Source organism: Lampetra fluviatilis, chromosome 3 (genome assembly GCF_964198595.1).
Source record: "Lampetra fluviatilis chromosome 3, kcLamFluv1.1, whole genome shotgun sequence".
NCBI lineage: Eukaryota > Metazoa > Chordata > Hyperoartia > Petromyzontiformes > Petromyzontidae > Lampetra > Lampetra fluviatilis.
The window spans coordinates 4,086,790-4,107,579 of NC_136277.1; the positions used below are offsets into that span (position 1 = coordinate 4,086,790).

At 44.4% G+C, this 20,790-nt stretch overlaps 1 protein-coding gene across 3 annotated transcripts in view; it reads left to right on the forward strand.

The window, feature by feature from the left end:
- GNB5 (G protein subunit beta 5) overlaps window positions 1-20,790 on the forward strand; it is an 83,346-nt gene that overhangs the window by 50,980 nt on the left and 11,576 nt on the right. For all 3 annotated transcript variants that reach the window (XM_078881938.1, XM_078881931.1, XM_078881946.1), the window contains 2 exons: window positions 1,192-1,288; window positions 14,402-14,568. In XM_078881938.1, coding sequence (XP_078738064.1) covers window positions 1,192-1,288; window positions 14,402-14,568 — 264 coding nt within the window. The remainder of the gene's footprint in view (window positions 1-1,191; window positions 1,289-14,401; window positions 14,569-20,790) is intronic.

Here is a 20,790-nt window from a genome sequence, read left to right on the forward strand (position 1 = left end):
GACTTTACCGAAAAAACCTGAGAATAGACTTGACCATATTGCGGTGCCTTGAAAATACGTAACAGATGTATGTTACGTTAAATGATGAAAACGAATCAGGCTCATTACTCTTTAAAAGCCCCGTTCCAACATTCACAGGTGCTGCTTTTAATAGCGACATTTACGGGGAGGTATTTTAAAATGAAGAATACGTTACTTTAAATGTTCATCGCAACACTTGCTACGTTCGTGAGACGCATTTTAAATGTGATTACATTGCTTGGTTCGACTAGGCGAGGTCAAAATTCTTTTGAACAACGGACCCTATGAAACGAATTTAATGTGATATCGAGACGAGACTTGTTTCAAACATTACTGCAGGAGTTTGAATATGGTACTAAATTCGGTTTATTTTATTGAAAGCTATATTTAACCCACGTGATGCATTTATTTGTGTAGATACGTTAACCATTTAATTGCTTTCAAAATATCGACAAATCAAATGTTATTAACTGCTCGTATTGGCGTCTCAAGTTTTGGATCTCAGGAAGCTGGATCCATTAGTGGACTGAACCTTCGGGTAATATATTGAACATGTTCAGGAAACCCAAATCCACTTCCATCGCAGTGTTGGCACAGGTCGACATCAAAGTCTCGAGCTACATGCCTTTTACTGGACATCAAAGGCACCGCAAACATCACTCAAAAAGAGACAGTTGCGTTACAAATGTATGGTTCCAATGCACCTACATTTGCAAGCTATACACAACTTCTACAATTAAAATCAAGTCCATTTGCTCGCCTTGCCACGGCTCAATATTTCCTGCACAAGAAAGCAATGCGCGAACGTAAGAACATCCGACCCGAACGGAACTGTCGTACGGCAGATATGTGCGACGTGAATTATTTGAATTTTTATTTAAAGCTTTCGTGCCTGCAGGGATTCATATTCTTGGTTCTTTCGGTAAAGTCACGTAGAAGGGATATAATAAAATAATAAATGTTTTATATTTATATTATTTCATTATTTCCCTTCTACGTGACTTTACTGAAAGGACCAAGAATGTGAATTATTTGGTCTTCTTTGCAAGAGCCTTGTCTCAATGGGCTTGCGCCTGGTTGCACTTGACTTGATTAATGGTCGTGCCAGTGTTGCGGTGAAGGGGCATACGATGCATGAATTGTCTTGTCACCGATGCTCTGTGCGGGCAGTGCCGGCTCTATGACCTGCGTGCGGACCGGGAGGTGGCCGTCTTCTCCAAGGAGAGCATCATCTTCGGAGCCTCCAGTGTCGACTTCTCACTGAGCGGTAAGCGTCTCCTTCAGCTCCACTGAATAAAATATTGAATACTTTTTTTTAAAGACGCTTTAATGAAATGTACTGTCCGAGCTGCCCCTCCCCCTGCCCCCTTCCCCCATCGCCCGCCCCCTCCTTCCACATCCCCCGCCCCTGGGCGTGGCTCCCCGTGGCTTGCCGTGACGTAAGGGACCACGTGGTGATTTACAGGCAACGTGAGTTGAGCGTCGACAATTAGACCCGTAAAAAATAATTTTTAAAAATATATATATTTTATTTTCAATGATAGAATATAGTATTGTCATCAGTATGACACACCTATACCAAGTTTGCAGTCGATACGACATTGGGAATACGGATAAAATTGAGTTACAAGATTTTTGGATACGACAACACATACAGTAAGTTAAATAAAAGCGTGTAAAAGGTTTTAAAATATATGTTTTGGATGTTTTTATGATAGAATATCGTGTTGTCATCAGAATGACATACCTATACGAAGTTTGCAGTCGATAGCACATTGGGAAGTGTGTAAAAATTGAGTTATAAGATTTCTTTTTTGAGGATACAACAGACGAAGTGAGTTAAATAAAAGCGTGTAATAATAATAAAAAGGAAATCGGTGCATAATTCACGCCGTCGTTCACACATCACGTTGCTCTTCCTATGACTACTTCTTATGCGTGTATGTATGTAGACCTTCTTTCGCACCGCACGTAGCCACCTGTGCTAATCGTAGGTGTCTGCTATGTCATTAACCAAATATTATGCAGCTGCATAATACTTAAACTAGTATATGCTTTAGAAATTTAATTCAATAACAAAACCCTTTGGATGTCATCATCAGCTCGGTGAGGGTCTCCCCACGTTGTTTCCATCCCAATTGGTTCTGTGATGTAAAATTCACCAAGAACCTGCGCTCTAGCTGATTTCATCGCTCCATCTCCACGGTTGTACGGGTCTTGGGTGCTTTCCCTCCCTTGGTTGGCACTGTGTTGTCTCTTCTAGAATCGGATTGATGGTTATGCATGTGGCAATTGGTGGACAAACCTTTCCAAAACCCGCTTGTGCATGTGTTTGGTTAGTCCCTAAATTATTTGTTATTCTGTTCACAATGGTCTTTGTGAACAACCTATCCACATATGATAGTTACGTTTATTTATTAGGTATAGCCCTATGAGCCATGTGGCTCTTGACTCGGGTGAAACCGCAACAAACAAAAACATGAACACAGAATATCTTAAAATGACGACACGCAACAGAAACATCCAGGAAAAACCAGCAAAATCTTCCAGAAAAAAACCACCGTATAACAAGGCATTGTGCAAAAATCACAATGGGATTTAAGTAAAAAAAAATAACAACCAAAAGACAATTTAGATTAAAGTTATCAGGCTAATTCAGTACTTCAATAAACAAACATGGCTTAACCGTAACGTAATAGGCTGTTATAGAGCTGTACATTGCAATATTCCATTGCTGTCAAGTATTATGGTTCAATCTTTCTCCCTAGGGCCTAACATTTGTGAATTGCCAATCATCAACCTCTTTTGTGCTGCTTTCATGCTCCCATTGGTCGCTTGACATTTTCAATCACCTTTGTTTTGTAGTCTCTGATCTCTTATTCCATTACTTTTCTGATAATTTTGCAGAATTATTTGTCCTCAGTGTTTTGTTCAGCATCTACATTTTTATAACGCTCCTCTTCCTGCAACTGCTGCTAAAGGTGCCGGGATGTGGTCGTCCTCGTTGTTAAAGAGCTGCTCAGCTCAACGCCAGCTGAACATCTATCACCATGTTAGTTAATATATGATTTAAATTGGTGACATCCATTTTGTTCCTCTAGGTGTTTAAATCTGTCGCTTTTAATTCGTCTAAAATAGGCCACCCGCTGACCTAGATTATTTTGCTATCACTACGCTAAAAGCTCTTGAACCTGGACACGAGTAAGCTGGAATTTGGGGTCAGCCAGAAAGGTCGCTGGGGTAAATACAGTGAACTCCGTTAACCTGCGGTGGGGGTGGGGGCCTCCCCGCAGATCCTGCAATCTGTGGCGACATGCAAAATAAATAAAAATCCATGATGTCAGATAATGTGTATTCTTTCGTGGATTATAGTTTTGGGCTATGCGGCTCCGTTAATTTGTGGTGAAAATTTTACTTATAGGAGGAGGGCAGGACGTGAGCTGGGGACTCCATTGTTCATTGGAAAAAATTGTGGATCATAGGAGCCCCGCCATTTTTGTTTCTTGAAACCCAAATGGAGCACATGTTCCACTTTGGTCTCTTGTCAATGTCTTTTGCATTATTAAAAATTAATATCCACATCTAAAGCATGCACACATGATTAACTGCTCAAATATCACGTCAGCACAGTTTGTGCTACATAAACCTAAATCAAAATATTATAATAATAATAAAAATAAATTTTCTTCTCTCTATTTACATCTCCGTTTATGTATTTCCTAGATTTGTCTCTTTGCAGCACAGTTTGTCTTTTTCTATCACGGGCTAGCTACTTTGAACCCTGCAATGCCTATTTTATGTGTGTAAATATATACATATATAGTCCCTTCGTGGAGACTTGCAGATATTAGGAGAAAAAAAACAGCTCCTGAAATTGTGTAGTTCTGTTTTGCATAAGTACATAGACTATTAAAAATAAACCAACAGAGAAACCTCTGACCTGAACACTTATCACGGTGCTAATTAAGCTGCACCCACGAGGAGATGGCATGTGTATTTGCAAGAGCAATTCTAAAGCTGCTGATGGTACACTTATGAAGTGTACTAATTCACAGACACTAGTAGCAGGTACTCTCTCTCTCTTTTATTCCGGCCTTCACAGCCCTAGGGGATAACTATATAACTGGTCGGGACAGCCAACATGCTTCCACAGCTTGAAGAGGGCGAAGATCACAACGACGACGGCACAACGAGTTCTACTGCAGATAGCAGCAGCCCCGACTGTGAGTCGGGGCTCGCCTTTTATCCTGCCCAGCGTGGTCAGGCTACACGCTCGGCCCTGCACCCTTCTGGATCCCCCAGGAGGCTCCGTTCCTTGCCCACAGGTGCAACTGGTAGAACAGGCTGCAACCCCTAATTCCATTGTTTACCAATCTCCCAGCGGCACGCGCTGCAGTGATTCATTCAATGTCACTACACTTATCTGTACTTATCTATGGAATTCAGTGAAGCTGCGGCACATTGTGGAAGATGCATTGACATATAGAAGAGCTTTGATAAAGCAGACCCAGGTGCTAAGTGTGCCAGAGACACACAAGTAGCTATGGAGACGTTAAAGAAACACAGAGGGATCTATGTTATAAAAATATAATTGTGCACAAACACAAATAACAAAACGTTCAATACACTCGTCAATACCAGTCTTAAAAGTGACACTATGTAATCGGTGACATATGGGGCAATTGTAATTTTTCATAGCACATAGAGAACACAGAGAGACAGAGTTAATCCATGAAGCTTGGATACTATAGTTAACACTGTGGGGCCTGATCAACATTACATTTGAATTTTTTTCTGATAAAGTATTTTTTTAATTGAACGCGAATAGTTACCTATTAGTAGCTATTGAGTAACACACCCTTTATGAATAAAAATTTGTTACTAAATAAGCTCTTTTGTCGGGAAAGGAAAATGAATAAGTGTTGTGAGCTCTATGAGCCGGAGTTAGAAGGATGCACGAGGAGAGAAAGCCATTGGGAGCAGGTAGCCGAGCCATCTCGGGAGCGTGACCTTCGCTGAGTCTATTGGGTCATGGAAGCGAGGGAGGGAGAGGTGTTTGGAAAGGTGGCAGATGACCCTTTGTAGAACTTCTCCAGGGAGGAGAGGTCAGTTTAAAATAGGGTGATACATTTTCAGGAATGTCGGGGTTCAGGTGTGTGTTTCTTTAGCATCGAATGTTCGGCAGCGGTCGTGATCCAGCGTTGGGGGAGACTTGTTTTTTGTTGGAGATATTTGGAGTCCCGTTTCTATCGTGACAGGCTGAGGGATGTTAATGGAAGGTGGCGAGGAGGTAACAGGATAGGCAAAAGGATGAGCGAACAGAGTCAGACATCACAAAGCTCTTTATAATTGTATTGCCCCTTTCAAAGAAATAGGGTAGTGGAGGAAGCCAGGTTCGGAGGGAGCATGAGGGAGTGTACAGTGCTACAAATGCATTCAGTATTCCCAGCAACCTTCTTAATCAGGACAAAGCAGTACTGACCGATATTCTTAGGTTTTTTCGGTAAAGTCACGTAGGTAAAACATCAAAATTAATGAAAATAAAATAAAATAAAAAATCACGACGTTCCGAAACGTCGTGATTTTTTGTTTTATTTTATTTTATTTTCATTAATTTTGATGTTTTACCTACGTGACTTTACCGAAAAAACCTAAGAATATGATTCCTTGCAGTCACGAAAGCTTCAAATCTAGAATCAGTACTGACTGACTGTTAGGTCTTGGTGTGGATATTCCATCTGGTTTTGAATCTCAATGCCAGATTTCTTCCACTGCCTCTCAAGTCTCTTCTCACGCATAATGGGCCAAGGAGCTTCTCTTGATTGTGTGTCTCTGTGTGGTTGAAGGTATGCATGCATCTGTGGTCTGAGTGTATGTGGTGTGGATTTCTGTGTGTCGGTGTGTTTGTGAGCGTGTGTGTCTTTCTGTTTGTACACGCTAATGGGAGTGATGGCAAAGTGGTTAGTGTGCTGCTCTACAAACCCGGCGACCCGAGTTCGATTCCCGCACACGGCCAGTGACGATTATTTGAACCAGTCCTGGGCCTCCCCTAGGTGGACTCAGCCTCGAATGAGTACCTGGTGTGTAAACATCGCCACTGGGGAGACAAAGGCGGCCGGCCGTGGTGCTGGCCACCCAACCCCCTTGTTTGCCATTCCGGCCTTCATAGGTGCTTGCTGACAGCGCTTGCCCCAACAGTCTGTTAAAGGCGAAACGGATGATTTTTCTCTTTGTACACACTAACAGCGCTTGCTCCAACAGTCTGTTAAAGGCTATATGGGGATCTTTGTTTTGTATCAATGTGCAAGGTTTGTGAGCTCTCTGTGGTCCCCAGTAGACACACACAGCCACCCCCACCAAACTCGAGTGTGTGACCGCAGGGGAATTCAGCCGTGAAATATAATGCACTCTCTCTGGTTTTTAATATGTGTGGCAGAGTCCGTGTTAAAGAATGATCTGACATTTCTATCGTTCTCCGGGAAATGGGTATGTGGGGAATCTGAACACCCAGGTGCACCATGAGATTTGGTGTCAAGTTACTCCCCTGTCTATGCACACATGGGGTATTTATGTTCATTGCATAGACACACAATGTATGAATGCTGTGATAATGCATTTTACACGTTTATATGCTGGTACAGGTGTTAATATGGTAAAATAAACCCTCATATGCCATAGGGCTTGGGGAGGCCCTCATCCAGCAGTGGGTGAACAAAACGGCCGTACATGTACGAATACGTTTCACATACACCGACGCCCTCTCTGCCACGTGCACGAAACTACCGGAGTGGGGAAATATTAGCATTGTTTTTGGATACGGATGGACCAGACAATGATACCTAATTCGCACCTGAGTGGAAGTTAGCCCATTATCTGAGTTTTGGCTCCCCCCCTTCTGTGCATGTGTAATGCCGTTGAGGACTCTTGGACACCCGGGGTTGAGGCACACGTATTTTTTCCGCAACAGTTGTCACAACCGCGGACATACAATACTGGAGGGGGTATCGGCCCCCTCACCCGGCTAGCTGGGAATGCACTGCTAGCTATCTCTGACCTACCTCCTAGTCCTCCACTAACGGGCTAGGGGAGGCTGTCTGGCCCGACACTGGTAAGTCGGGCTACGGTACCCGGAGTCCCAGAGCACTAGCTCTGGTTCTCGGGACCACGCCGCTGGCTCGGTCCTGCGCGGCCCTGACAAGGGCGGCGTCCCAGGGGAGTCCAGGGCTCTAGCTAGACGATCTTCGGTCTTCACTCGTTTAGCTTTAACATTCTGCCCCGAGCCCTCTGACACATCCCCCTTTATACTCAACCCCCGCTGAGGGGTGGGGCCCTGGGCTGCCTGGTGCGGACGTCGTTGAGAGCACCCCCCGTGCACTCACGTAGCCCCGCCCACTGTGTTTGTTTCCCATAAGCTGCCATGCATAACGGCTCTCTCTCTAACACCCCTACACATGTACGAGGGTTGGGGCTGGGTCCATTGAGGGAGCGAAGTGGGGTAGGGTTTTTTTATCAAACAAAAAAATGTGGTCACATTTTTTTCGTAGGCCCTTTAGTTTTCGTAAGCCCTAGGCACAGTGCCTACTGGATAATACGGCCCTGGCTTAGGGTACTTCAGGCCTATGGACTGTATTTCAAGCCACACACGTGCACCATATATGCACATGTGTGTATAACTAAGGCTATTAATTTCTGATTCTGTATCGCCGCCCATCGTGGATTTCTAACTGTGCGGCTTTTTGCTCCGTGGGATTTGAAACTTCGCGTTACTCGGGAGAGGATGCGAGTCTGGCATGCACGCTCGTGTGTTTCTAGAGGCTTCAGTGTGGTGCACGCATCCCCGATGTGGTCAAGTGGGGGGGTTGCTGGGTGACAGTGCCCTAGCTTGGCCCCCTGTGAGTTCACGCATGCACAGAGCCGTCCATCCTCTTCTGTGTCAAATCAGCCTCAAATTGGCTCAGTGGGAGCATGCCGATCTCTTGCTGGCACACGTTGCCCACAACATCCCGTTTGATTTGTGTGCGTTTTACACGTGGGTACTGTGTGCGGTGACGAGCAGAGCCTGGGTGTCCATCTGGAGACCACCTGTTCATTGATCATACGCTTTTACAATTATTCTAAAACGTTGTGAAAATGAAAGTTGGCAACGTCCTATTATAGTATTTAAAGAAAGTAACCATTTGGTATAAAATATTGCAATGATTCCCAACGATCTTGTCATATATGCGTACACTCATCAGAACATGTATTAAATAATTTTCATTCCTTCAATAAGTAATTCCATATTTACGTGGATTATAATAAAACGTGCTAAACGAGAGAGGCAGCAACGTGCACGGATTTGTCACGTTCCAGACGAACGGGTGAGTGTAAGGCTTTCGAATCACCGGTGTACACACGCGTGATCATGACCTCGCATGACCATGCCCCCTACGTAACCAAACTAAACAATGTTTGATTTCACCAGGTAAGGCCCACTGAGATACATAGCTCTTTGTCAGAAGCAACCTGGTCACAAAGGATAGCTCAACGAAGTGGCTTATCATGTGGACATTTATAGCAGATAAAGAATCTAAACGCGTGTTGCTGAATGTGGAGGAAAACACCGGAGGACCCAGAGAAAAATCGAAGCGACCACGGGGAGAACACACAGACTCCAAATATACAGACGTCAGGGTCAGGATCGAGCCCACGACCTCCTGTATACCAGGCGATGTAGTTAACATCTCGCCGCCACGGCCGGCCGTGTCCCCGCGTGACACCACCACCATTGCGTCATTCGTCTTGCACAGCCGCTCGAGTTACCGCACGTGGCCGCACGTGACGTCCTTGGGCCAGACCAGATATCAGTACCACCCAAGATGGCAAAACTTCAATGGTGCCATTTTATTTGTTACACCAACAGAAGTAAAATAATACATAATAACCTTTCAAAATGAAGAGCTGTTTAATTTTTCTCGCAGGAAACCTGTTTTTGCACCTATCGCAATAACGCCTATTTGCCCGGACGTTACAAATAAAACATTCCAACACCTCTGCTGTTAATTGAGACAATAACTAATTTACAAAATTGATGTTTGTCCCCAAGGCATGTATTTCATACATATTATTGCATTTATTGACGCTTGTTCTTCCATTTAAGTGACTTAGTTAAGTCTGGAATAGATTGGCGCTATCTTGTTTTCTTTCTGTTTCTAGCAGCTTGTTTGCTCATGATCATTTACTGGCTGGTGAGGCAAGTACTGGTGGTTCTGTATTATATCTGTTCAGTAAAGATATCTAAAGTGCTAACTTTACCCTCAATGTATTGTTAATGTACCTGTTAAGATTATTGGTTAAGGTCAGGTACTACAGGCAAAAATAATTACATCTGTTCATTTTGTCATATTTTATATTTTTTATATTCTGCTTCTATAAATTATAAACTTTCATAACATGCACATAATTTTATACAAACTTCGCCAAGTAAACAAAGCCTTAAGTTGGCGTTTTTTAGCATCTTTCATCGCAATTTGTCTCCGCATTATAAGAAATAACCTCGTGAAATTGCTTATCATTGACAAGCTTATTCTCTGGAGCAGACGTCTAGCTTAGTCACATATGGCTATTTACTTTCCTGTCATGGCAACAAGCGGGGGAACACAAGTCTAACTCTCAAATCTCATTGCTACGAGCATCACAATGCCAGAACTGGCATTGAGATTTTCTCAAAATTACATTTTGCATGCCGAGTTTGACAACTCATATTTCATAATTGGTAAAGCCACGTAATTATACATACTGCTTCCTACTTGAAATAGCTAGCAATTTTTTTTGATATCTTGTCATTTTCATTTTATGTGGTATAAAAAAAAAATAAGCGAAACTCTATTTTGTTAAGTGTATTTTAACATAATTAACTGAAAGAACAATATTTTGACAAAATCTTCTGTAGATTACCAACCAATTAGTTATTGATCACATTAAAATAAACGAAAAAGTTCTGACTTCATCTACGAAGTCAAGATTATGTTTACATAATATGCAAATTTGTGCATATTTTATGCGATAACACATAATATGCATAAATGCATGGGGGGAAGGTCACAATACCAAAAAGCTTCTATTTTTGTGTATATTCATCTGGTAATTTTTCATTCTGATAAAAGGACATACATTTTTTGTTGCCTATTCACCTGTAGTACCTCCCCTTAATTTAGTTAAGATTAGTTAAGATTAATTTTACCCTTCATCAATGTTAGTTTAGTTTTTGGGTTGTAATTCTCTGCTGCCCTCAATGTGTAACCAAAGTACTGACAGATGAATTCAGGTTTTGCATCAAAGTAATGATGATTTCTGATTGTACTGTATGGTACAGGTGAAAACTGACTGAATATACTGAATAGACTACTATGCCCAGATGTCTCAGTTGCCCATCACATACCCAGATGTGTACACGGAATTCATGGAAGGAGGCTTCTCAGTTCAACTGGGCTCCACCAATCCCGTTGGCCGAATCCCTGTTGACCAAGCTATAGAAGAAACGGTGAACATAGACACCCAGACAGCCGGAGGGACAAAGGGATTCAGCTTGAAGCCAGGAGCCGTGACCAAATATTACCTAACAGCTGAGTACAGAAGCATGAACCTCAGACAGCTGAGAGACCTGGTAGGTCAAGGCAGGTCCAAACTGACCCATTCAGATCTACAGGGTCCAAGGGTCAAGAGAGATTAAGCAGATGTACATTCTCTCATTGACCTTATGGAGAATAACTGGATCAATCCTATGTGCCATGATGAGACAGATCTCGTTAGCCTCTCTACTGGCACTATGGCTCCACCTGGTGTGACCAGGGATCTCTTGAGAGCTCTTGAGATGGGAGAAGAGGCCTACCAGGTTATTCAAGCAAACAAGGTTAGATAAATTCCACGGCAAGATGACCAAGCAAAGTCTGAAGACACTCTCCAATATCAGCACAAAAAACAGCACATGGAAAGAAAGCACAGGATGTGGTTCTGAAGGCAGATAGAAACCTGTTCAGCCACATGATCACCTGTCCCATCTACCAGAAGTGTGGGACGTAGAACCGCACACGGTTTGTCGATATCAGCAATCTGGCAAGGTCACTAGGAGACATCATCTCTGACAGCCTAATTGACTTACACGCCTTCACAGGCTGCGACGCTGTCAGTGCATTCGCCGGTCAAGGGAAGCTGAATGCCCTGAAGATGGCGAGAAAGGACACTTCCTGCCAAGAGACTATTAGTCGACTGGGGCAGTTATGGAATGTGAGTGACGAGCTGTTCCAGAAAATTGAGCCGTTCACCTGTCGCATGTATGTTGCTAATAGCAGCACTGGTGAGGTGAACGAACTGCGCTGCCAGCTCTTCTGCACCAAAAGGGGAGAAGTCGAGTCCAGCCAGCTGCCACCATGTAGAGACTGTCTCTTTATGCATGTTCAACAATCAGGCAGCAATCTGGAAGTGCTGTCTGCAGGCTAACCCTGTGGTGCCAAGCCCTACTGAGTATGGATGGACAGACGATGATGGCAAGCTGGCCATTTACTGGATGCGCTCCGCACCCGCACCAGATATGGTCTTGGAACTGCTAGCATGCAAGTGTTCATGCAAAATGCCAAGCTGCACGTGCCTGTCAAATTGTCTGACATGCAGGTTACAGACCTGGAGTAACCAAAAACTGCAGGATGATCCAGAACCTGACTTTGAACTCGTGGAGTCAGATGACGAGATAGACGAGAAGTTTGACGAGTTACAGAGGGTGGTGATTCTGATGATATTACTGTGGTAGTAGTACATTGATGCACAGTGTGGTGATTCTGGACTTGGTTACCCTTGTTAACACCATCTAAGTACACACAGAGCTTGATAACAATAATGTAACCTTCTTCACATATACCCATCACTAACGATATATATGGGGTTACATGTATCATTGACTAAGTATATGCGAATGTCAATGTTTATAGTATTCAAGTGGCTCCTTACCTCACTATGGTATTCCTTATTATCCTGTGTTTTTATTGTGTATTTAAACCAATAAAGACCGATCTTGATTTGAAGCTTTCGTGACGGCAGGGATCCATATTCTTTGGTTCTTTCGGTTAAGTCAAATGAAGACCAGTTTGTGACCTAACTGGCTTTGGTCGAGGTAGTTATTCAGTAATAATGCCCATTTCATCGTTCCGGACGCCTGTCCTAGGGTATGGGTATAAAAGTCATGGTGACTACAACTAAGCTGCCACTCCGCAAAGGTTATCATATCAGAATATGTCCCACACACGTGGAGGATTACAAAAACATGACTACACTTTGACACCTAAGGTGGTACCAATAATTAATTGTTTTCGGTCTGGGCCCATGGACTGGTGGCCCCAGCGGTGCTGTGAACATAACTGCGGGAACCGGTAGGGTAGTGATTATCCTGGTCGCGTACATCGGTGGCATGTGGCATCTTAACCTGTGCTGAGCATACCCAGGGTGCATGCATTCTTAAACAAGTGACTGTGCCAGATGCAAAGTGGTTCATGTCGTCAGTTTTAACACGTAGGCTTCTGCGACCAATATCATCCATAATAGAGGTTGTTTTGGGTTCGATCGTGTAAATATATAAATGTGTTGTTAAACCCGCCACCACGCGACACAGCCAACTAGTAAGGGTTGTCACGTAAATAAAACATGACAATTCGTCACTAGTACAGCACACCGGTGTGTTGGAGAGCCAAGCCACAACATTTCGATGAAGCTAGTTGTAATTACTGGCGAAACGTCGCACTCAGTCCCACATATAATAAGAGTTGCAGATAAAAGGGCTGCAGGTTAGAGGAGTTCGGTAATACAGGTAGTCCTCTACTTACGATGGAGATGCGTTACGACGACCCCATCGTAAGTCAAAAATATCGTAAGTCGAAGATGACCTAGCCTACCCAGGAGTCTTAAAGAATGGTTAGAATTTAGCACAACAGAGAAATTTACAGTACCGTACTGTCTAAGCTATATACTGTATGTATTAATTGATTACAATACTGTATTGCACAGTAAAATGTAAAGTAAAAAAAAACAAGGTAAATTCTGAGCCTACCTATATGAACTGCAATTTAATAGAAAGTTTTTTCAGGAAACAATCCTATCTGCATCACACAAGGCGGGAGATGCGTACATTCCAACAGCGTCCCAACGTACAGTATCGTACCTCGTACGCTGCTGCGTTTGCCTTCCGCGCGAAATTTAAAATATTTTACAATTTTGTCGTATCGCTATCGCCATCGTAAGATCAAAATATCGTAAGTCGGACCGTCGTAACTCGGGGACTATCTGTAGTTCTGTCGATACTTACTGTGGCTTGGCGGCGACATGTTTACACCCTCAGGTGCTGTTCCATCTCTAATAGGTGCTCACGGACAGTGTTTCGCCCGGAAAATATTTATCCAGTCGAACACAATTATAAAAGCAACCTTTGTATTTGTAAATTTGTATATGACGTTGTCTTGGTACGAGTATACAAGTCTTGAGATGTGCATTTGAACAACAAAACGCGTTCATACGCCTTCGAGAGCATGTGCTTGGATTCATGAACGCGTGAACGTTTGCGCTTGCATTATTATTAGGTATCTGTGTATGCGTGCACTGGCCTGAGCGTGTTTTTGCCTGTGGAATTGTAACCGTGGTGTTCGCTAAAAGCACTTGCCCCAACAGTCTTTTACGGCTATTCCGGGGATCTTTGTTGTGATTGTGGCAGTGCAACAGTTAATGCGCTGCGCTACGAACTCAGCGACCCGAGTTCGATTCCCGTTCACGGCCAACACCAGTGACGATTATCTGAACCGGTCCTGGGCCTCCCCTAGGTCGACTCAGCCTCAAATGAGAACCTGGTGCGGTGCGTAAAATCATCGCCACTCGGGAGAGAAAGGACGACCGGGGCGTGGTGCTGGCCACACAGTGCCGGATTAAGCTAGTGCGGGGCCTGTAGCATATGTTATAAAGGGGCCCTAAAAAACAAACATAAATATTAAAACACAAATGTTTAACTTGCATAGTAAAGTAATTGTATTTTTTCATTTGCTAAACAGCCAGATAATACGATAAATCGCAAACCTTAAACACCCGGTCGTTCGTAAAAGTTGAAGGCAGTATAGTACTATAGTAATAAAGCACGCTCAGAATCACTGAACCGGAATTGATAGCTTGAAAGTATTTAGTGCGGGGCCCGTAGCATATGTATCTACTTTTGCTACTTCGATAATCCGGCACTGTGGCCACCCACCCGCTCGTGTGCCGTGCCGGCCTTCATAGGTGCTCACAAACAGCACTTGCCCCAACAATGTGTTAAGCCTATACGGGGGGGGGGGGGGTGGGTTTTTTGTCTTTGTTGTGACTGTGTGGTTAGGCCGCCTGCTGTTTTCCGGCTATAACGACTACACAATCAACGTGTGGGATGTACTCAAGGGATCGCGCGTCTCCATCCTGTTCGGTCACGAGAACCGCGTGAGCACACTGCGCGTCTCCCCCGACGGAACCGCCTTCTGCACCGGCTCCTGGGACCACACGCTCAGGGTAAGCGGCCTCCCTTCGAACCCAGATCTCGCCGGCCACTGATGGTGACGCACGGTAACGCGCGCGAGCACACAAAGACAAAGATCCCCTGTATAGCCTGTAACAGACTGTTGGCGCAAGTGCTGTTAGCGAGCACCTATAAAGGCCGGCACGGCACACGAGGGGGTGGGTGGCCAACACCACGCCCGGTCGCCTTTGTCTCCCCAGTGGCGATGTTTACACACCGCACCAGGTACTCATTTGAGGCTGAGTCGACCTAGGGGAGGCCCAGTGTTGCACACTCGAAATGAAGGACGTGGGCAGGTGCTCCAAATCGAGGGCAAACACATTTATTGTGGTTAATCTGTAAAATGCAACAGCACGTGTGTCACACACAGCAATCCTCAACCGAGTCGCCATTAACCACGTGACTGGTGTACAAGTGCGGTTAGTCAATAACCCTGCGAGCCCCCTACAGGCCCAACTCCGTTATCGCATGCTGGTGTACACATGTGCATCGATGTACTGCACAGCACATAAGGACTTTCACAAAACCACACTTTACTCCCTTGCTGCACGAGGAAATAATTAGAAGAGTGGTCCATTCCTAATGTGCCACACCAAGACCGGTTCAAATAATCGTCACCGGTGTTGGCCGTGAGTGGGAATCGAACCCGGTTCTCAAGGTTCGTAGCGCAGCACGCTAACCGCTACACTACCGCACACCAGATCTCGCGGACTTTCACAAAACCACATTTTACTCCCTTGCTGCACGAGGAAATAATTAGAAGAGTGGTCCATTCCTAATGTGCCACACCAGGACCGGTTCAAATAATCGTCACCGGTGTTGGCCGTGAGCGGGAATCGAACCCGGTTCACAAGGTTCGTAGCGCAGCACGCTAACCGCTACACTACCGCACACCAGATCTCGCCAGCCACCGACGGTGACTGACGGTGGTAACGCGCCCGAGCGCACGCACACACAGTCACACACATCCTGGGGACAGCAGCCAACGGCCACTTGCGACAGCCTCGTCAAGAGTTGTGCCGGTGACCGTGCGCATTGCTCAATGGGCTGCAGGGCGGCGCACTGGTGGCGCTCGTTTCCTCACAGCAAGGGCCACCTGGGTTCGATTCCCGACTCGTGGGGTTTGTATGTACACCTCCCTCTGTTGTGCATGGGGTTTCTTCCGTCTTTCTCCCATAACTTGAGAAACACACGATGTTAACTGGTACTGGCCAAATGCCCCAATGATGAAAAATGATCTGCAAATTACTCATTTGGGATTACACACCGCAGCTACACCAACCCGTACTTCGAAAACAACTTGGCAGAAAAAGTCTTCAGGCTCGGGGTTTCCTGGGTACACGAACATAATCATTTGTCTCAATGTAAACTGCACTGTAGCGAGGTTGCTTATCAGACTGAATTCAACTGGAAGGAATAATGTTCTTTTATGCAAAGGGCATTTAAAATTGTTCATATTCTTTTCTTGGAGACATGGTTTGTATCCTGGTTATTTGCAATACACATTTTTCCAGCTGATAAGAAAGATGAAATTGCTATTTCTGAGCTCTTGGTCCCACATACATTGTCCCATTAATATGAATTACTTTATTTAACGAATTTTTAGACAAAGTAGGGCACGAGCAACTTCAAAGCTTATGCGAGGTCCTCAGATGCAGCACTGAAGTGTAGACACGGCTACAGTTCTATATTTGCTCATCTAATACAGGAGCAGAGCCAGTGTTGCGCTTGTAAATGGTGTGGAGCAAGAATCGTATTTGTGGATAGGCCCGTTTGTGCCTGACAGAGGGCTCCGCTTCAGCAGAGCTCCTGGAAACCCACGAGGTGAATTGCCTTTCCACGCGGAATGGCCGCCTTGACAGAGAATGAATCTTTACTCTTTGTTTTTTTCGGTAAAGTCACGTAGGTGAAAAAATAAAAAGAAACAAAGAGTATGGATCCTTGCAGTCACGAAAACTTCAAATCTAGAAAGAATGAATCTTGCTTTATGCTCTTTGCTCACGTCTCCATTTATCACTCCCACGAGGTGGGAATAATTGAAGGTAACTAAAGACGACGTGAAATTAATGTTTTTTTTTCCGAGATTAAATTATCCACACCTGGTGGGAGCGATAATTAAACAGTGAACGGAACATCTTAACCTGACCTCCCATGTTCCCTCGTATCTGTTAACTTTGTCATGTCACAACTTCTTAAGAGTGGGTGGTAACATGCTTTTAAGTATAAAATACGGTCACTTGCAGCGCATTCTGTGATGGTGTCCAAAAACGCTCAAAAGACCTCAAGTGTCAACTGATTCAGGTCATAGGTCATCGGTGTGAATATCACGGGGCCTGATTTGTGCAGCACATTTGATGGTCTATTGTCAGTCACCGTTCAGAAAGCTTCAAATAACTCTGTGTTTATACTGAAATCAGATGAAATAGGGAGTGAAACTCGTGTCGCTCTGCTTGCTGAATGCCTGCTCCACGTTCTGCCTGGACACTGACGGTGCTCGTAACGCAACGGGAAAATCAAAACACAGCACCGCTTTGAAACAGCAGTGTTGTAGCCCATGATATCTATGTTTTCATAAATCACGGGTTTATATAACGCCTATTATTTCAAAATATAATAAAGGACCACGATGTCCGACCGGGGCATAAGTGACACAGCGGTATGATTGCAACCATGGCTTTTTTAACTTTAAGGAGGGTTAGTGTTCAGTGATAAAAAAAAGCCGCCTGCAGCTAAGGTATGACTGAGCAGTGGTGTATTATATAAGAGTCGGTCGGTGATAATAACTCTTAAGAACGTTAACATTGCACAAAAACTGCTAAATGTTGGGGGTAACTTTTTACTACATTGCTGTAGTTATACTGTGAGTAATGTCCTCCACTAAAGTGGTTAATTAAATCCATATGACTTAAGAACAATGTATGCAACTTGCCAAAACTTTCAACGAATGTGATGGCCTGTTAAATGAGCTGTTATTGACTAATTAAATATTTGCTCGTGCAGCATTGGCAGTAGGGCACAAGCACAAACCACACAATTCAATACATTCGTCAATACGACTGTGTTAAAAGGAAATGTATAAAATAGGGACTGTTTTCGGCAATGGCATTTCTTCATAGCACATGAAGAAGGGTCATCTCCCAAAACGTCACCTATGATATACTGTATACAGGTAACGTTTTTTTACATTAAAACCTATCAATTTTAAGTCAGTGTTATTGATTAGTGTGTTGGGGTTTTATCGTAATTGTTGAACGGTTTGTATTTTAATAAAAATGCATTTCAAGGTCATAATTTATTACTATACTACTTTCATTACTTCCCGTCTTTTCGGATCAGAAGGGAATCGGACACGAGTCTGGTTCGTACTTTGGTTGAATTAGGCGATCAGCTGTTGCGTAGCCAGGTGGTGGCAGTGTTGAGTGTCGCCCTTGGTATGCTTGGGCTTTCTCCTGTACTCAAGTTTCTTCCCACCCATGAATGTTATTGGCCAAACATCCCAATGTAAGACCCTTCCCGAAGAAGGGTAATGAGACTGGGTGAGACTTTCCTGGCTTAATAATTGGCATTGTTATCATGCAAAAATCAAACATTCCTCGACTGTACTTTCAAAGTACACTAAATGAAAAAAATATCTTGATGGTGGAATGTTAGCTCGTTTTTGACCGTTGCTTTGCAGTATATATTGTGTCAGGTTTGTGGAGAGCATAAGCTGTTTACATACAGTGGCTCTTAGACTCTAGTGTTTTCATTTCACCTGTAGGAAGAGACAGCCATGCTTCCTTGCATATACTTTTGCATGCTTTTGTTCTGTACATATGTACAACTCTTTTGCAATCCTATTGCCGAATGGGTCGTGGGGATTGTTTAGTTATACTTCACCATGCTACTCAGTGTGGGTTAGTACCGATTGTAAATGTTGTGGCTTGGCTCTCCAACACACCGGTGTGCTGTACTAGTGTAGTGAGTCCAACTGAGTCGCAGACGTTGTCTTGGGAGCAACACTTTATTATTGCATCAACTCAACACACAGCATCACGTGACCTACACTCGGGTGTTGAACGCCCATCTCACCACGCTATGGCAGAACTAGACACGGTCCCGCTATCCCGGTCCGGACCACGAGCTGGGTCCCGGACCGCGTGGCTAGAAGCTTCTTCAACCCGACGTGGGTCTTCACTCACCAACAGTCAAGAAAACCCCGAGCCCCACATGGGGCCCCGTTATATCGGCCCGGGCTGGAGCTGGCTCCGTCTCTCGCCCCGCCCAGCTCGATCTCTCTGGCCCCTTCCCGAAGGCTCCCGAGAGCTCTTCTATACCACGTGACCACCCAGCGGCCTCCGTCCACTGGTGGCCCCTCTCCAATATCATCCGGTCACGTGTTGGCAGGTCAACCAGCGTATCATGCCCCAACGTAACCCTGGCTGGCTGACTCTCTCGCTCCCTCACCGGGAGCTCGCACCGCACACTGTACGTGGTGCCTCTGCGCTAACCAGCACTCACCCAAGCCCCGCTAGGACCGGTACTACGCCCAGTAACCAAGTTGCACATAATGACAACACAATATCCGCCGTGGCCTCGCAAGCCCGGCACCAGACAGTGACATTCACAGTCACTACACTAGTAACGAATTGGCCACGTTCTGTTTACGTGACAACCCTTACTCGTTGGCTGTGTCGGGTGGTGGCGGGTTTAACGACACATTTATATATGTACGCGATCTAACCTAAAAAAACATGTATGATGGATGATATTGGTCGCGAAAGCCTCCTGCGTGTTAAACTTGGTAAAGATGGGGAGCATAGTACTGTACAGCAATAGATATTGCTGCAATGCCCTCTGCTGACAGCAGCATGGTGTGTGGTGGTCACCAGGCTCGGAGCGCTGATGAGATGAGAGGCAGATTGGGTCGAACGAGACTCAATCGTGCGTCCTGGATCACGACCCGAATCCAGTTCCAACATGATACAATCTGATTCTCTGTTTCACATATCCGACCACGGAGTCCTGATCAAGCAGTAGATACTTTTCCACGTCAACGAAGCAGATTTATTTTAATTATTGTGGAATAATGCACAATGGTTGTTCAATTGTATAGTGTGTTAAGTATTCATAGCCTATTAAATTATCTAAAGTCACATTACTGTCAATTCAGTCATTTCACAACACTGTAGATTCACACGGCTGCAGATTCTATCGTTTTAGCACTGTTGATGCTGTATTTGCATTACTGTGTGTAAACATAGCGATGCATTAAAACAAATGTTACCCAATCTGCCGATCCAAACATAATCAGGTGTTAATCAAGTCAGATTCTCATCGATGTTATGGAAGGACAGCTGAACACTTCTTCAAATCAGTAAATGCATTTTAAACACCTCCTCGAGGCGTATTCGTGCTCTTTGGCCTCTAAGACAACACTATCGGCAGGCAAGCTCACTAAGGTGTATGGCTGCACACCTGCCATGCTACCATTTGTGTGCTCTGAAGCAGGCCCATTGCCCAAAACGTCACCCATTATATATTTTCCCCTTAAAGTTCACAGTGTTATTGCCGAATTTGTTGAGTTTATGTTTGTATGTAGCCCTATGGAGTGGGGTGTGAGACACTAATGTGAAGCACAAGCGCTTACGCGTGTGAGTGATGTCATGCACTCCACCATGAACATGAACAAGATGCCATAACAAGGGCATTGCTTTTATATACTCAAAGTACCGAGAAGCCCAAGTAAACTAGAATGTGTGGGAGAAAGCGCTTGCACCGGATTGCTTGGCCACCTTGTTAAGAAATCATTTCATGGCTCTGACATGAATGTATTTCAACATTATTCAACGTTCCAAAAATATTAAAATACGCACAGTATTACAATACTTTATACAAAGAGTAACAAAAAGTAATGTATCTCCTTACCCCACACCCCCCCTCTCTATCTCTTCCCCCCCCCCCCTTTTTCCTCCCCCCTCTCTTACCTATATAGCCTCTTGTTACAGCAGCCCTTTTGCCCACTTCAGCAATTGTTTCTTGCTGTGGTTGTCCCACCTGATGACGGACGCTTGTGTTGTGCCCGAAACGTCGTGATTTAATTTATTTTATTTTATACCTACGTGACTTTACCGAAAGAACCAAAGAGTATGGATCCCTGCAGTCACGAAAACTTCAAATCAAGATTGAAATGTCTCTACAAGTCTTTTTTTCAGTGGGACTTTAATTAAAAACCG